The sequence below is a fragment of the Triticum urartu genome, chromosome 5 (assembly GCF_003073215.2).
Source record: "Triticum urartu cultivar G1812 chromosome 5, Tu2.1, whole genome shotgun sequence".
Taxonomy (NCBI): Eukaryota; Viridiplantae; Streptophyta; class Magnoliopsida; order Poales; family Poaceae; genus Triticum; species Triticum urartu.
This window is the reverse complement of record NC_053026.1, coordinates 572,296,593-572,312,366: the sequence shown is the minus strand read 5'-3', so window position 1 is coordinate 572,312,366 and position 15,774 is coordinate 572,296,593. Positions and strand designations below refer to the sequence as shown.

The following is a 15,774-nucleotide window of genomic DNA, read 5'->3' as shown; positions in this document are numbered from 1 at the left end:
ACTCGCCGCTCGCCGCCGAAACCACCCGCCGCTCGCCGCTTCCTCTCCCAATATTCCAGAAACTGCAGGGAGTGGGCTAGCTAAGCAGTTGCTAGGTAAAGAAAAAATTACCTCGGCTTTTCTTTTGAGCAAATAAAATTACCTCGGCTGGAGGCAGGTTGCGTGCGAGTGTGGCTGGGTCGTCCGACCGGGGTGAAGAATTGGTAATTCTTCACCCAGCGTTCTTAATAGACTTTCTATATATAGCCCTCTTTACCTGCTAATAAAGCAGCTATTGCTTTTGGTTGTTCGTCATTAATACTTTTGCAAAAAAGCCCTTAAAGTTCACACAAATCAACCCGTAGTCCAAATCGAATCGGTACAAAGGAAAAAAATAAACGCAGCCATGCTCTGCCTCACGGCGCTCCGCCCCGCGCCACACACCTCCGGCCATGCCCCGCGCGCCGCCGGCGCCTCCCGCCCCGCCCCGCACGGCCTCACCGCGCGACGTCGACCGCCTCCTTCCTCTCCCAATCCCATCTCCTCCTCACCCACGGCTTTCTTCGCCGTTCACTGCTCCCCTCGTTGCGACCTCGCGGGAGGCAGAGGATGGGAGGGTGCGGCGCTCGCGGGCCGATCTGCGCCGCCAGGACTCGCCCGACCCGCGGGACGCTCGATCCGGTGACGCACCAGTCGCCGGTCGTCGGCCCGGCCGACCGACGACGGAGATCGCAACACCCTGCACCATCATTCTGCCTCAGCTCATCCTTCCTCGATGTGTGCTGCCTGGGAGGGCGCGCGCTCGCCGCTCGACCAGAGCCACACGGCCATCCGGTCGTCGTTGCACTCGCCGCCCCCTCTGCTCCTCCACCTCAACTTCGGACACACGTGTATTTCTGTGCCCACCCCATGCTACCAGAGGAAACCGCGTGCCAGTCTCTCTGGATGATTTTTATTTTCTGCTGAGGATCACGAGTTTGCACAGTTTCATGATGTCAAATTACTGCATATGTGGTGCTTCTTGTCAATAGGGATAGAATTAGCTGGTCATAGGTCGTGGATGTTCTTAGTTATTTTTTGCACACAAGGTGTTTGGGTGTTTGTCTCCTTGAGGTTAACTCCCACATGAATACATCATGAGAATAACTCCCCTTCCATATGATTCAAAAAATGGTATGATGGTGGAACTCAATCGGGTTGCTAGACTAATGTGGCGTTGGTGCGTGCATCTGGATGTACGTCAGTGTTCACAGCCAGAGGAAGTGGGTTGTTGCAGGCAGAGGCGGATTAGGATGAGTATGTCACGATTAGGAGAGTTCTCTTGATCTTTATCGGAAAAATTGATAGTTTCCTTGATTTGTTTTGGTCTAGATTAGCAAAGCAGTGCACTGATATTTGTTCTGTGGTGTAGGAGCTTCAAGACAGCAGGGGTAGCAGGCTTCGCTCAACATATTCATCTATGATTTTCTCCCTGATTTTGAAATTATTTGGCCCCTATAGTCCCCTTGAGAAAAACCAGAGTATTTATGGACTATGCTCTACTGGTTGACAAATTTGATTGCAGGGGCTGGCAAAGTAAGTGCAGTGTCACCGTTGCACATATATTCAGGGCCACATCAAATTTCAGTCAGAAGAACATGACCAGGCAGGGTGCTTCATGCAGTATTGGGAGTGAGAAAGTTTGATGTATAATCAGTGTCGCCTCCACTCTGCCTCGCCCCTGTGCTTTTTCCTCGATGGAAACGCGGGCCACCATGCCGCTCACTTCGCGTGCAACCACTTCATCTCCAACCTGTCGTTGGAGAGCATTGCAGACCGAGCGGACAAACGACGAGGTGTAGCAGCACAACCTTGCCTCTTCCCCTTAGTCTCCTTCACAAGCGAGCCAAAGACACCCCAAGTTGTGGCACCCGTCTGAGGCCAGCCTTGCTTGGCATACATGGCTGCATACATGTGATGGGAAACATGCATGGAAGCTTGGGCCTGGTTATGCAATTATGCCTTCCTAAGTTTTACTGATGCAATTTCTTTTTGAAAGAGCCCTGAAATCATTTACCCTTTTGCTCCTGAGAATTGTTTACCATTGTGAATTGTATCAATGGTCGAAATGGTCAATTAACGACATAGACCGAGATACCATAAAACCCCTTCAGTAGATCGACTGAAATATGAACATTCTTGGCCCAAAGTTACAGGATTGCACCAATTAATTGCTAACCTCTTGGTTTTAATGATAATTGTTCTACCATGTGTTTTTCTTCTACTAGCATCCCATCCACAATGTCAGTTGGAATTATATATATATATATATATCTTAGACAGTTAGTGAGATGTATTCTGCGAGATGTGTTCAAATCTCTGTATTTTTCCATGATATTAACAATTTTTCTTTGAATGTTTAAGTGAACGTTCTCTAAAATTTCATTTTCAGTTAAGTCTGGTCTTTCTTTGGGTAATTTATATAGTAAGGTCTGCAAGAATTGAATGCAGATCCACTATTCCCCCCCTTTGTATTTACTGCAATGCATATTTACCTGGAGCTAGCATCACATACTGTATGTCAAGTGCCAAGTCAGTTTTCACTAAATACAAATTAAAAAATATATATATGAACCTTTTCATTAGCTTTGGCTGCACGTTTCTGGATAATGTCAATATCAATATTTGTAAGTACTCTTATGAACTCATATGATGCATCTCCCACTTTTTTTTATCTGCAAGGTACCTGACATAGTGTTTGGACAGACTTATTTCTGGTAGTAACTTCTCCATTGTGAAACTACTTTCCACTACAGTAGCTTGCGGACAATGTGGGCTACTACAAGACCGAGACCTGCATAGATGATTACATTTAGGAGTGAATGGTAAAGAAGGTTCTGATTTTGTTTAAATTACAGTATATGTTTGAAAATTATTTATTGATGCTCAAAGAATATCCTGTAGATGATTATGTGGAAAATAGTTCATCATTCACAGTTTTCTCGGCAAGCTGGAACTTCCAGTTATACTGGTTGTATATTTATGGGTTATAGACTTATAGTTGAAATTTTCAAATGATTAGATATTTTTGTAGTTGTAGTTGGATATACAAGTGCCTAAAAACTGAAGTCGGCACTTCTTCACTAGAAGCTATGTTCACTAGCTTGATTTCTCCTATGAGATGTAGAATTTTTATTTCCGCTAGATTGTTGTAGTTTCCTTTTTTGCTGTAGCTGCTTATCTATCAGAGTATCTATGCATGTGTGGGTTTATGTTTCACTAACTGCCCTATAAATAATCTGAATTTCTTTCAATCGATTGATTGTTTTGTAATTTTCAATCCATGTCCCCCAGCATAGTTCCTCGACACCGGGTCAATCCTGGTTTATGAAAAAATCAGGACTCTGAACCATGCAGTCTACTCATAGTGAACCACAGGTCTGAACCATGCATTCTTAACCCGGTCAACCATGTTTTGCCCGTGGTGAACCATGGGGTCTGAACCATGCTGCCTGAACCAGATCGACCGTATATCTCCGTAGGTCGTTGAAATATGAGTCGGACCATGTCTTAAGATTGTGGAAATGTGAGACGAACTAGGAAGTGAGAACTATGAAAAAAAATCACATCAGGAGCACAGTCGTGGATAGTGATCAACATATTATTATTCTAGGTGACCCAATATTCTTGGTTATAATGGAGGACTAAAGAGGGTCCAATTTATGTGCAGGTGAAGAAAATCACCAAAATGGAAGGAGTTCTGTATTATGATCTATTACAATGTGCTTGAAGCAATACAGAACCATGATTATACTTGGTATAGTACAAACTAAATGTACAATACAGACTTCCAAGTAGAATCTTTGGCCTACAGCTCACCTGTTATCTGTCACTTTAGCAGTTACTTGGGTGGGACAACCAATGTATAGATAAGAAATGCCGAAACGAAGATAATCACCCCTACTAAGGTACATATTGGGCTTGTTCACAACATCAAGTTAGACCTCTCGGCTCTTTTGATTGGATCGACTTCTTCTGACAATGGATACTCAATGCGCCGTGGGTTACAGGTCACATATTTGTTCGGTGAGAACTCTGAGAATAGGGTCTTCTTCCCTTTCTTCTTAAAACTAGACCAAGCCTTATCCCAGTCGGTTGATGATGTATCACCTGAAAAGTTAGATAAGAGAAATGATTCAACCTGCAAACATGTTTTCATCGTAACCTGTTATAACAAACTATGTGCGACAGGACCTTTTTAATCTAACTTCAAAAAGGAACTTCACAATCCACCACTCATTATCCATCAAATTTATATATGTACATCTATACATCTATCTCTCCCTAATAATAATTCTTTCTCTAATCTATCCCTAAAGCACGGATTGACTTTGTCGAGTTCACCGTCACAATACGCTTCCTTTTTATAAATTTACGCTTTCAGTTTGAATTTAAAACATATACACGAGATGATACTAAAGTGTAAGAAAAAAAAACTGTTTTTCATTGTTTGAGGCAGGCCCTATTCTTTTCGCCCTGAATTCGCAGCGACAACCTGCGTGGCCCATCTACGCGGGCAAAGACCAAAAAAATTTGTGCCGTACGTGGGGATCGAACTCACGTCCTCCCACTAAGCCTGTAAGACCGAGACCAATTGAGCTGCTATCCTGGAATATTCACTTTTACTGAAGTCTAAAAATATTACTCCCCCCATTCCATAACTACACTATTTATGGTTGTGCTAGACTATAAAGAACTAGAATTGTATTTATTTATTTTGTCTCCATTGCAAGGTTGTTGGCACATGTTTCTATAAATAGTGTGGATGCAACTTATACATGGTTCATCTTTCATGTAAACGATTTTTGACTCTCGGCATGGAGCCAAATTATGCAGAACTTGAAAACGAACCTTTAAGTAAGTTTACAAAATTTCTGCAAAAAATAATCACGTGCTTATGGACATATACTACATATCACTAGATTATTGATAAAAATACGCTGTGATGCTAGCTAAACAATTTTTTTAAATGAACAGATTATGCTTGCTGCAACGTATTTTAGGTTAGTTTGCTTGCTGCTGCAATTATTATTCTAGGTTAGTTTGCTTGGTGCTATTACTTCATATTTATTGAAATTCAAGAATGAACAAATAATCTAAAGAATGAACTAACAATCAAGAAGTGGTTGTTCAGACAGATCAATTTACTTGAAATCATACCCCATATGTTGATAAAATGAACCAATTTCTTATCATCAGCGAGCGTTGTCCAACGACATGGTTCCTTGATCTGGCAGATTCATAGGAGCCAACATTTTCTCCCGTTGCAACGCACGGGCATTTGTGCTAGTATATATATATACACACACACAGCCAAAGCTAAGACACCAAGCCGACGCGACCGCGGGTCCCTTCTGGGTCCTTGCGGGTCGGCTCCGACGCGACCGCGACGCTCTCTGTATGGGGAGGCAGGCAGTGGCGGTGCCAGAAATCAAATCATGTGTAGTCACTTCAAAATTGTGTAGTCAAATATACATATTTCTATGTTTTTTCTGCTTGGTGTATACTTGTTGTATTGCGTTTTTCCAAAGAGCTGTGTAGTCAAGTGACTACACAGCCTATGTGTGGCTTCGCCACTGGAGGCAGGGGAGCGGCTTGGACTGGGACAGCGACACCGACGATGTGCCAGCTGCTGCGCAGAGGCGGGAGCTGTTCGGGCCTTTGAGGGCCCGGTAGGCTCCTGCTATGGCGTCCGGTTGGCTACCGTCGTGGATGGTGGAGGTGGGGCCCTCCCGTATGCCGACGGTGCTACTGCCTTAGTCTCGGCTCCTCTTCTTCGTTGTGGAGACCATCATGATGGTGCCGTGGTGAGACAGCATGGAAAGCTTCGTGTCCGTGTTGGCAGGGTGGTGGTCGGTCTGGTGGTGAGCTCCGTAGTGCCTGGGGTAGAGGCTGGGATCGGGGGAAATCCCTGTTGGCTTGGCCGACACCGACGCGGTGGCGCCTGAGGGTGCCGCCGAACCTTCCTGGAGGGCGTCGCGGCTACCCTTTCTCTCTCCTCGTCGCGTACCGGAGGAAACCCTTGGCAGCAGCGCCGTCATCGTCGCGTCCCTTCTTGAAGGTGTTGTTTGGTACCGGCGCTTCGGAGTCTCGGAGTTTGGTGGGCGATCTCCGGTGGACGCAGCGGTCACGAGGCTTCGTCGTTTTTGTCGATCCGACGTTATCGGCATTTATTTCTTTTCTTTTTTCTCTTTTTTTGGGCGTGTTTTATGCTGCTTTCGCTCCAGCCCCTATCATTTATTGTATCGGATGGTTGCTTTATAATACAAAGCGGGAGAAAACCCTTTTTCTTAAGACACCAAGCCGACTAAAACACAATCCTAAACTCATACGTGCAAGCTTGCTAGAAACCTGACCGGACAAGACCTATCTAGCTCTACACGACTGGACACAAACATGCACGTATATGCCTCCTACTACTGCTTGGACTCTCCTACTACTACACGTACATGACTTTGGTTAGTTGCCAAAGAACTAAGCCACGTGACATGCAAGGATACTACTTTTCAAACCTAACAATCAAGGTTACATCTAACAATCTCTCTTTAATCTTGACACTTTGTCTTCCGTATTTCTCCGGTCTTGGCTTGTCGATGATTCACCCTTTGTCGACTCATCCACTTGCACCACGACAAGTTAAATTGTTGGCTTGGTTCCTTGCAACAATCTCCCTTTCAATTTTGACTTGGCGAATTTACGAACCACCTCAAATATGTCTTGGACTACCCAGCCTCGCTAGTAACATGTAGAAAAACACCACCCGGTGGAAAACTGTTGGGGAACGTAGTAATTTCAAAAAAATTCCTACGCACACGCAAGATCATGGTGATGCATAGCAACGAGAGGGGAGAGTGTTGTCTACGTACCCTCGTAGACCGAAGCGGAAGCGTTGACGCAACGTAGAGGAAGTAGTCGTACGTCTTCCCAGTCCAACCGATCCAAGCACCGTTACTCCGGCATCTCCGAGTTCTTGGCACACGTTCAGCTCGATGACGCTCCCCGGGCTCCGATCCAGCAAAGCTTCGGGGAGGAGTTCTGTCAGCACGACGGCGTGGTGACGATCTTGATGTTCAACCATCGCAGGGCTTCGCCTAAGCACTACAACGATATGATCGAGGTGGAATATGGTGGCAGGGGGCACTGCACACGGCTAAGGAACAATCACGTGGATCAACTTGTGTGTCTATGGGGTGCCCCCTGCCCCCGTATATAAAGGAGTGGAGGAGGGGAGGGCCGGCCCTCTCTATGGCGCGCCCTAGGGGAGTCCTACTCCCACCGGGAGTAGGATTCCCCTTTTCCTAGTCCAACTAGGAGTCCTTCCATGTAGTAGGAGTAGGAAACAAGGAAGGGGCGCAGCCCCTCCCCCTAGTCTAATTCGGACTAGGCCTTGGGGGGCGCGCGGCCTGCCCTAGGCAGCCCCTCTCTCTTTCCCGTATGGCCCAATAAGGCCCAATATTTCTCCCGGCGAATTCACGTAACTCTCCGGTACTCCGAAAAATACCCGAATCACTCGGAACCTTTCCGAAGTCCGAATATAGTCGTCCAATATATCGATCTTTACGTCTCGACCATTTCGAGACTCCTCGTCATGTCCCCGATCTCATCCGGGACTCCGAACTCCTTCGGTACATCAAAACTCATAAACTCATAATATAACTGTCATCGAAACCTTAAGCGTGCGGACCCTACGGTTCGAGAACAATGTAGACATGACCGAGACACGTCTCCGGTCAATAACCAATAGCGGGACCTGGATGCCCATATTGGCTCCTACATATTCTACGAAGATCTTTATCGGTCAGACCGCATAACAACATACGTTGTTCCCTTTGTCATCGGTATGTTACTTGCCCGAGATTCGATCGTCGGTATGCAATACCTAGTTCAATCTCGTTACCGGCAAGTCTCTTTACTCGTTCCGTAATACATCATCTCACAACTAACATATTAGTTGTAATGCTTGCAAGGCTTATAGTGATGTGCATTACCGAGAGGGCCCAGAGATACCTCTCCGACAATCGGAGTGACAAATCCTAATCTCGAAATACGCAACCCAACATGTACCTTTGGAGACACCTGTAGAGCTCCTTTATAATCACCCAGTTACGTTGTGACGTTTGGTAGCACACAAAGTGTTCCTCCGGCAAACGGGAGTTGCATAATCTCATAGTCATAGGAACATGTATAAGTCATGAAGAAAGCAATAGCAACATACTAAACGATCGGGTGCTAAGCTAATGGAATGGGTCATGTCAATCAGATCATTCAACTAATGATGTGACCTCGTTAATCAAATAACAACACTTTGTTCATGGTTAGGAAACATAACCATCTTTGATTAACGAGCTAGTCAAGTAGAGGCATACTAGTGACACTCTATTTGTCTATGTATTCACACATGTATTATGTTTATGGTTAATACAATTCTAGCATGAATAATAAGCATTTATCATGATATAAGGAAATAAATAATAACTTTATTATTGCCTCTAGGGCATATTTCCTTCAGTCTCACTACAGAAATATGTCAACTTATGACCTTCTGTTAGTGACTCTCGAAGAATTGGTCATAAATTTATGACCATTTTAGACCAATTGGTCAAAAGCTGTTCAGGGGGCTTCAAACCCTAAACCATTGCGACCATTTTGGTCAGAAAGGTCGTAATTTCCTTACACGAAATGGTCACAAAGCAAACAGTGCTAGTCCGCTGCCTTATTTCTAGTTGTTAATGACCAATATAGATGGTCATAGCCTTGTAGATTGTGGTGGGTTGTGATGACTAGGCGCCATCTCATCAGTTTTGCCTATGTGTCATGTCCATGTGGTAGTTTTTGCCCTAGGTTGTGAAGCAACCTATATTTCTATCATTCCCAAAATTCCCAAAAAAATCTCATAAATTCTTTGGGTCATATCTTCATCAAATATGTAAAAATCCTTCCTTGCCTAGTTCAAAACTAATTCAACAATATTCATTTTCCTATTATGTTCACAACAACACTTTATGAAGGAAGTGCTATTTATATATTCTTGATTGCCCTAGGAATTTTTGGGCACTCTTTTCTATCCAAATCATTACCGCATGACAAAATTCAGCTCCATTTGCCTAGCAAATCTTCCTCGGCAAATTTCCAAAGTTTTTGTCCACCTAGAAGCATTGTGAAGGAAGTACCTTTTTTATATCTCTAAATGACATGAAATTTATACAGTTTCTTCATATGCCCAAATTATCACCCTCCTCCAAATTGCAGCTCAGTCAAATCATCTATGTGAGCCCAGGTTCAATTTATATTTTATGGCCAAATTGGCACGTTGCAAAGCAAGTGTTATATAGACCCCTCCTATTACCCTCAAACTTTTCGGGCACTCTTCCATACCCAAATCATTGCCACATGATAATATTCAGCTCAATTTTCCTAGTAAATCTTTCTCGGGAAATTTCCAAAGTTTCTACCTCGAGAGAAGCTTTGTGAAGTAAGTACTAGCTAGGCTTACCCAAATGATCTGAAAATTTACCAGCGCATGACCATACCTATGTAACTTACCTACACCAATTTTGAGCTCATTTCATTCATCCAATCTCTCTCACTAGTTTTCCCAAGTTTCTGTCCATAGAAGAGCATTGTGAAGGAAGTACTACTTTGGCATGTCCAAATGGTATCAATTTTCTACAATGCTTTCCCTATGCCCAAATAACCATCCTCCACAAAATTTCAGCTCAATCCATTCATTATTTTGAGCCCAGCTTCAACATTCATATTTTTGTCCAGCGTGGTACTTTGCAAAGCAAGTACCACCTAGGATCCTCCTTTTGAGCTAAAAATTTGTGAAGACATTCTCCTTAGTAGATGATCATCCTCAGCCAAAACTCACGCCCATTGGCCATGTGCATTTCCCGTACCGCTAATCAAACACTTGGCTGCTAATTCATGTTTGAGCATCGATCGGTCTTCTCGTGAGAATCTTATGTTGTAATTTTCTTCCTAGCACCAACCTGGGGAGTGCCCAACCCACTAGACATGCCTAAGCCGCCCAGAACACATGGCAATATTACGGTCACGCTGTGACCACGCGACGGGCATGCGAGTTTACGCGCTCTAGAGTTGGGGCTCTCGGCCACTGCCCAAACCTCGACGTATCGCCACCAAACCATGTATTTATGATTAAATAGGTCCTTATGTAACAAGAAATTATTTTTGGAAAAAATCAATAGCAAACTATGAGGCAGCTGCAGTTCAAATTTGACCCGCTTCCAACTGAATCGGCGGAAATTTGTCTTTTTCATGAGAGGTGGATCAAAATTTTTTACACCCAAACATTTTGTCAATTGTGCATTAAATATGGCCTAGTATTTTATAAAAATGATTTTGGTCCAATTTTGCAACAATTATTTGGTAGTTCCTTCAAAAAAAAACCTCCTTTCGGGCACTCGAAAAATGGAAAATGGTTTTTTCGTCTAACGAAAATGAAAACTTCCTTAGGCAACATTGTTTGCCATTCCAATATGCACCCTTGTGCACAATATGAGATCATTTGAACAAACTATGTCATGAATGTGGCCATAAGATTGATCATTTGGCTTGAAAGCCATTGATCTCCACACGTGATAGCTCGTTTCTGAGAACACTTTTTAAAATAATTGCCATATTACAAGTTTGTTATTTTTCCTAAGAGCTTGGCCACATATGATGAAACAATGTGAAGGTTTCCCAATTTTTTGATTTTTTTTTTGAATTTTTTATGCCCGTCTCAAAATGCGGTCAAAACGGCGGGAATGACCGTTCCTAGCTAGTGGTTGAATCTTGGAATTTTGTTGGTGTTTCTGTGATTAAATAGATACTTATGTACCTAGAAATGATTTTTGGAAAAAATAAATAGCAAACTATGAGGCAGCTGCAGTTCAAATTTGACCCGCTTCCAACTAAATCGGCGGAAATTTGTCTTTTTCACGAGAGGTGGATCAAAACTTCTGACACCCAACCATTTGGTCAATTGTGCATTAAATATGTCCTAGTATTTTACAAAATTGACTTGGTACAATTTGGCAACTAATATATGGTAGGCCCTTCACAAAAAAATCTCTTTTCAGGCACTCGAAAAATGGAAAATGAATTTTTCGTCCAAAGAAAATGAAAACTTCCTTAAGCAACATTGTTTGTCATTCCAATATGCACCCTTGTGCACAATATGAGATCATTTGAACAAACTATGCCATGTATGTGGCCATAAGATTGATCATTTGGCTTGAAAGCCATTGATCTCCACACGTGATAGCTCGTTTCTGAGAACACTTTCTAAAAATAATTGTCGTATTACAAGTTTGTTATTTTTCCTAGGAACTTGGCCACATATAATGACACAATGTGAAGGTTTCCCAATTTTTTGATTTTTTTTTGAATTTTTTATGCCCGTTTCAAAATGCGGTCAAAACGACGGAAATGACCGTTCTTAGCTAGTGGTTGAATCTTGGAATTTTTTTGGTTTTTATATGATTAAATAGATACTTATGTACCTAGAAATGATTTTTGGAAAAAAATAAATAGCAAACTACAAGGCAGCTACGGTTCAAATTTGACCCGCTTCCAACTGAATCAGCGGAAATTTGTCTTTTTCATGAGAGGTGGATCAAAACTTTTTACACCCAACCATTTGGTTAATTGTGAATTAAACATGGCCTAGTATTTTATAAAATTGATTTGGTCCATTTTTGCAACAATTATTTGGTAGTTCCTTCACAAAAAAACCTCCTTTTAGGCACTCGAAAAATGGAAAATGGTTTTTTCGTCCAACGAAAATAAAAACTTACTTAGGCAACATTGTTTGCCATTCCAATATGCACCCTTGTGCATAATATGAGATCATTTGAACAAACTATGCCATGAATGTGGCCATAAGATTGATCATTTGGCTTGAAAGCCATTGATCTCCACACGTGATAGCTCGTTTCTGAGAACACTTTTTTAAAATAATTGCCATATTACAAGTTTGTTATTTTTCCTAGGAGCTTGGCCACATATGATGAAACAATGCGAAGGTTTCCCAATTTTTTGATTTTTTTTTGAATTTTTTATGCCTGTTTCAAAATGCGATCAAAACGGCGGGAATGACCGTTCCTAGCTAGTGGTTGAATCTTGGAATTTTGTTGGTGTTTCTGTGATTAAATAGATACTTATGTACCTAGAAATGATTTTTGGAAAAAATAAATAGCAAACTATGAGGCAGCTGCAGTTCAAATTTGACCCGCTTCCAACTAAATCGGCGGAAATTTGTCTTTTTCACGAGAGGTGGATCAAAACTTCTGACACCCAACCATTTGGTCAATTGTGCATTAAATATGTCCTAGTATTTTACAAAATTGACTTGGTACAATTTTGCAACTAATATATGGTAGGCCCTTCACAAAAAAATCTCTTTTCGGGCACTCGAAAAATGGAAAATGAATTTTTCGTCCAAAGAAAATGAAAACTTCCTTAAGCAACATTGTTTGTCATTCCAATATGCACCCTTGTGCAAATATGAGATCATTTGAACAAACTATGCCATGAATGTGGCCATAAGAGTGATCATTTGGCTTGAAAGCCATTGATCTCCACACGTGATAGCTCGTTTCTGAGAACACTTTTTTATAATAATTGCCGTATTACAAGTTTGTTATTTTTCCTAGGAACTTGGCCACATATGATGACACAACGCGAAGGTTTTGCATTTTTTTTGATTTTTTGAATTTGTTATGCCTGTTTCAAAATGACACATTTCTTGGACCAATCAGAAGGCAGAACCTCCCTTCCCACAGATCACCCCCTGAGCCGATCTGAGCCGTCCACACCATACAGATCCAACGTCTCCTAAACGCACGCTGGCCAACCAAACCCTAGCATCGTGCAGCACACTCCCCTCCCTCTCCCTCTCCCCGACCCATGCGGCGCCTCCTCCCTCTCCCCGACCCAGATCTCCCTCCCCGACCCAGACCTCCCTCTCCGCCGTCCCAATTCCTACCCCGCCGCCGGCCTCCCCCCAAGCGCCGCTGCTCTTGACCTGCAACGACCAACGACGACGGCCCCCCGTCGCTGCCCCCTCCTTCCCCATCCCGCCGCGGCGAGGAGATCCATTCCCGCCGCCGCCGCCGCCGTTGCCCCCGCCCCCTTCTCCCCGATTCAGACCACATCCTCCCACCATAGCTCACCACCGGGCCTCCTCCTCCCCTCCTTGCAGATCTAGAGCACAAATCCAAACAGCACACCATTCGCCGCCACCGCCACCTCCTCCCTGTCCTGCAGCGGCACGTCCCGCCACCACCTCCTTCCTCGACGGGTCCCGTAGTGACGCCCATCACGTCCCGCAGATGCCGTCCCCAATCCCCACCGCGTTCCTCAATCCCCATCCCCAACCAAAATCTTCCCCATCTCCCCCGGCCAGTTCTCCTCCCGTCCGCGTCCGCGTCCCCTTCCCCACCCCCGCTCCCAGATCGCGCCGCGCGCCGCCCCTGACCGCCGTCGGAACCCCACCCCGCCGGTGACGAGGCCAGACCCCCAAGGGCCCAGCCAAGATGGTGCTCGCGCAGCTGGGCAGGAGCATCTCCCGCGCGCTTGCGCAGATGGGCAATGCCACGGTGATCGACGAGAAGGTGCTCGGGGAGTGCCTCAACGAGATCTCCCCCGCGCTCCTGCAGTCTGACGTCCGGAAGATCGTCAACCTCGAGACCCTCGCCGCCGGCACCAACAAGCGGCGCATCATACAGCAGGTCCTGCCCGCTCCACCTCCCTCAATTCATTTCCTGCGCTATTCGATCGAGGGACGCGCGTGCCAGGGGGGACTGGTCGGTTGGAGGCTGATGCCCTTGTGTTTTTCCTGCTGCAGGCCATCTTCACGGAGCTCTGCAACATGCTAGATCCAGGGAAGCCGGTCTTCACCCCCAAGAAGGGCAAGCCCAATGTCGTCATGTTCGTCGGATTGCAGGGCCAGTCTGACTCACCAACCAACCTCGCCTTCTTGCTCTGTTTATTGTTCTACACCTATTACTGAATGTATATATGTACCACTCTGTGTGTAGCATTTTTCTAACTGTACAATAGCACTCACTCCTCTACTGTCACATAATAGATTAGCCTTGAATTCATCTAGTTTGGATCAAAATAGAACCATTGATTAATACTAGATGATTGTTACTGTAAATTTGGTTATAGATTTCTTTGAACTAGTTTGATTCCCTGCTGATCTACATCTTTTACTTACTCACATGCTTGACTGAATTTGCTACTGCTGTTACTCTAGTGTTGAACGAGATAGGCATTATATTGCTTGTTTCATTGCTTCCACAAATTAAAACTCAGTAATCATGTTAACTGCTACCGCTGTCATGAACCACACATCTGAGATGAACTTGACATTGATTTGCTCGTGTGTCAAGTATGGATAGACTTTGCTATTCACCAGTATTCAGGCGGTTGAAGTGTGCGTGTTGTTGTGGCTGTTAGGATGTCGTTGGGTTGTTATCACTAGTACTAGTCCTATCAAATTGCATGTGAGTAGTTCATTACCATGCTATCCAGGGGATATTCATTTATGTGCCTGTGAATTCGTTCTTGGTGTGTATGTATGTATATGTGCTAGCAACATGAGTAGGAATTAGCATCATGCTCGGCCTGGATGGATTGCATGCATACATGCATCATGCTCGGCCTGGATGGATTGCATGCTCTGAAGGAAATATGCCCTAGAGGCAATAATAAAGTTATTATTTATTTGCTTATAATCATGATAAGTGTTTATTATTCATGCTAGAATTGTATTAACCGGAAACATAATACATGTGTGAATACATAGACAAACAAAGTGTCACTAGTATGCCTCTACTTGACTAGCTCGTTAATCAAAGATGGTTATGTTTCCTAACCATGAACAATGAGTTGTTATTTGATTAACGAGGTCACATCATTAGTTGAATGATCTGATTGACATGACCCATTCCATTAGCTTAGCACCCGATCGTTTAGTATGTTGCTACTGCTTTCTTCATGACTTATACATGTTCCTATAACTATGAGATTATGCAACTCCCGTTTGCCGGAGGAACACTTTGGGTGCTACCAAACGTCACAACGTTACTGGGTGATTATAAAGGAGCATTACAGGTGTCTCCAAAGGTAGATGTTGGGTTGGCGTATTTCAAGATTAGGATTTGTCACTCCGATTGTCGGAGAGGTATCTCTGGGCCCTCTCGGTAATACACATCACATAAGCCTTGCAAGCATTACAACTAATATGTTAGTTGTGAGATGATGTATTACGGAACGAGTAAAGAGACTTGCTAGTAACGAGATTGAACTAGGTATTGGATACCGACGATCAAATCTCGGGCAATTAACATACCGATGACAAAGGGAACAACGTATGTTGTTATGCGGTCTGACCGATAAAGATCTTCGTAGAATATGTAGGAGCCAATATGGGCATCCAGGTCCCGCTATTGGTTATTGACCGGAGACATGTCTCGGTCATGACTACATTGTTCTCGAACCCGTAGGGTCTGCACGCTTATATATTGGAAGCCTATGTTTGGACATCGGAAGTGTTACGGGTGAAATCGGGATTTTACCGGAGTACCGGGAGGGTTACCGGAACCCCCCGGGAGCTATATGGGCCATAGTGGGCCTTAGTGGAAAAGAGAAGGGGCTGCCCTAGATGGGCTGCGCGCCTCCCCCTTCCCCTAGTCCTATTAGGACTAGGAGAGGTGGCCGGCCCCCTCCTCCTCTTTTCCC

The 15,774-nt window shown here is 44.1% G+C and overlaps 1 protein-coding gene and 1 long non-coding RNA gene across 2 annotated transcripts; both read left to right on the top strand.

The window, feature by feature from the left end:
- Positions 1-355: 355 nt before the first annotated feature.
- Positions 356-4,257, top strand: LOC125510850. Its single transcript, XR_007284774.1, has 2 exons — positions 356-2,843; positions 3,689-4,257. It is a non-coding gene; the product is annotated as an uncharacterized LOC125510850 (long non-coding RNA).
- Positions 4,258-13,245: 8,988 nt separating this feature from the next.
- LOC125506076 (signal recognition particle 54 kDa protein 2-like) lies at positions 13,246-14,222 on the top strand. Its single transcript, XM_048670953.1, has 2 exons — positions 13,246-13,757; positions 13,874-14,222. The coding sequence occupies exons 1-2, from the start codon at positions 13,563-13,565 to the stop codon at positions 14,036-14,038; spliced, it is 360 nt and encodes a 119-aa protein (XP_048526910.1). The 5' UTR covers positions 13,246-13,562; the 3' UTR covers positions 14,039-14,222.
- The last annotated feature ends 1,552 nt before the right edge of the window (positions 14,223-15,774 follow it).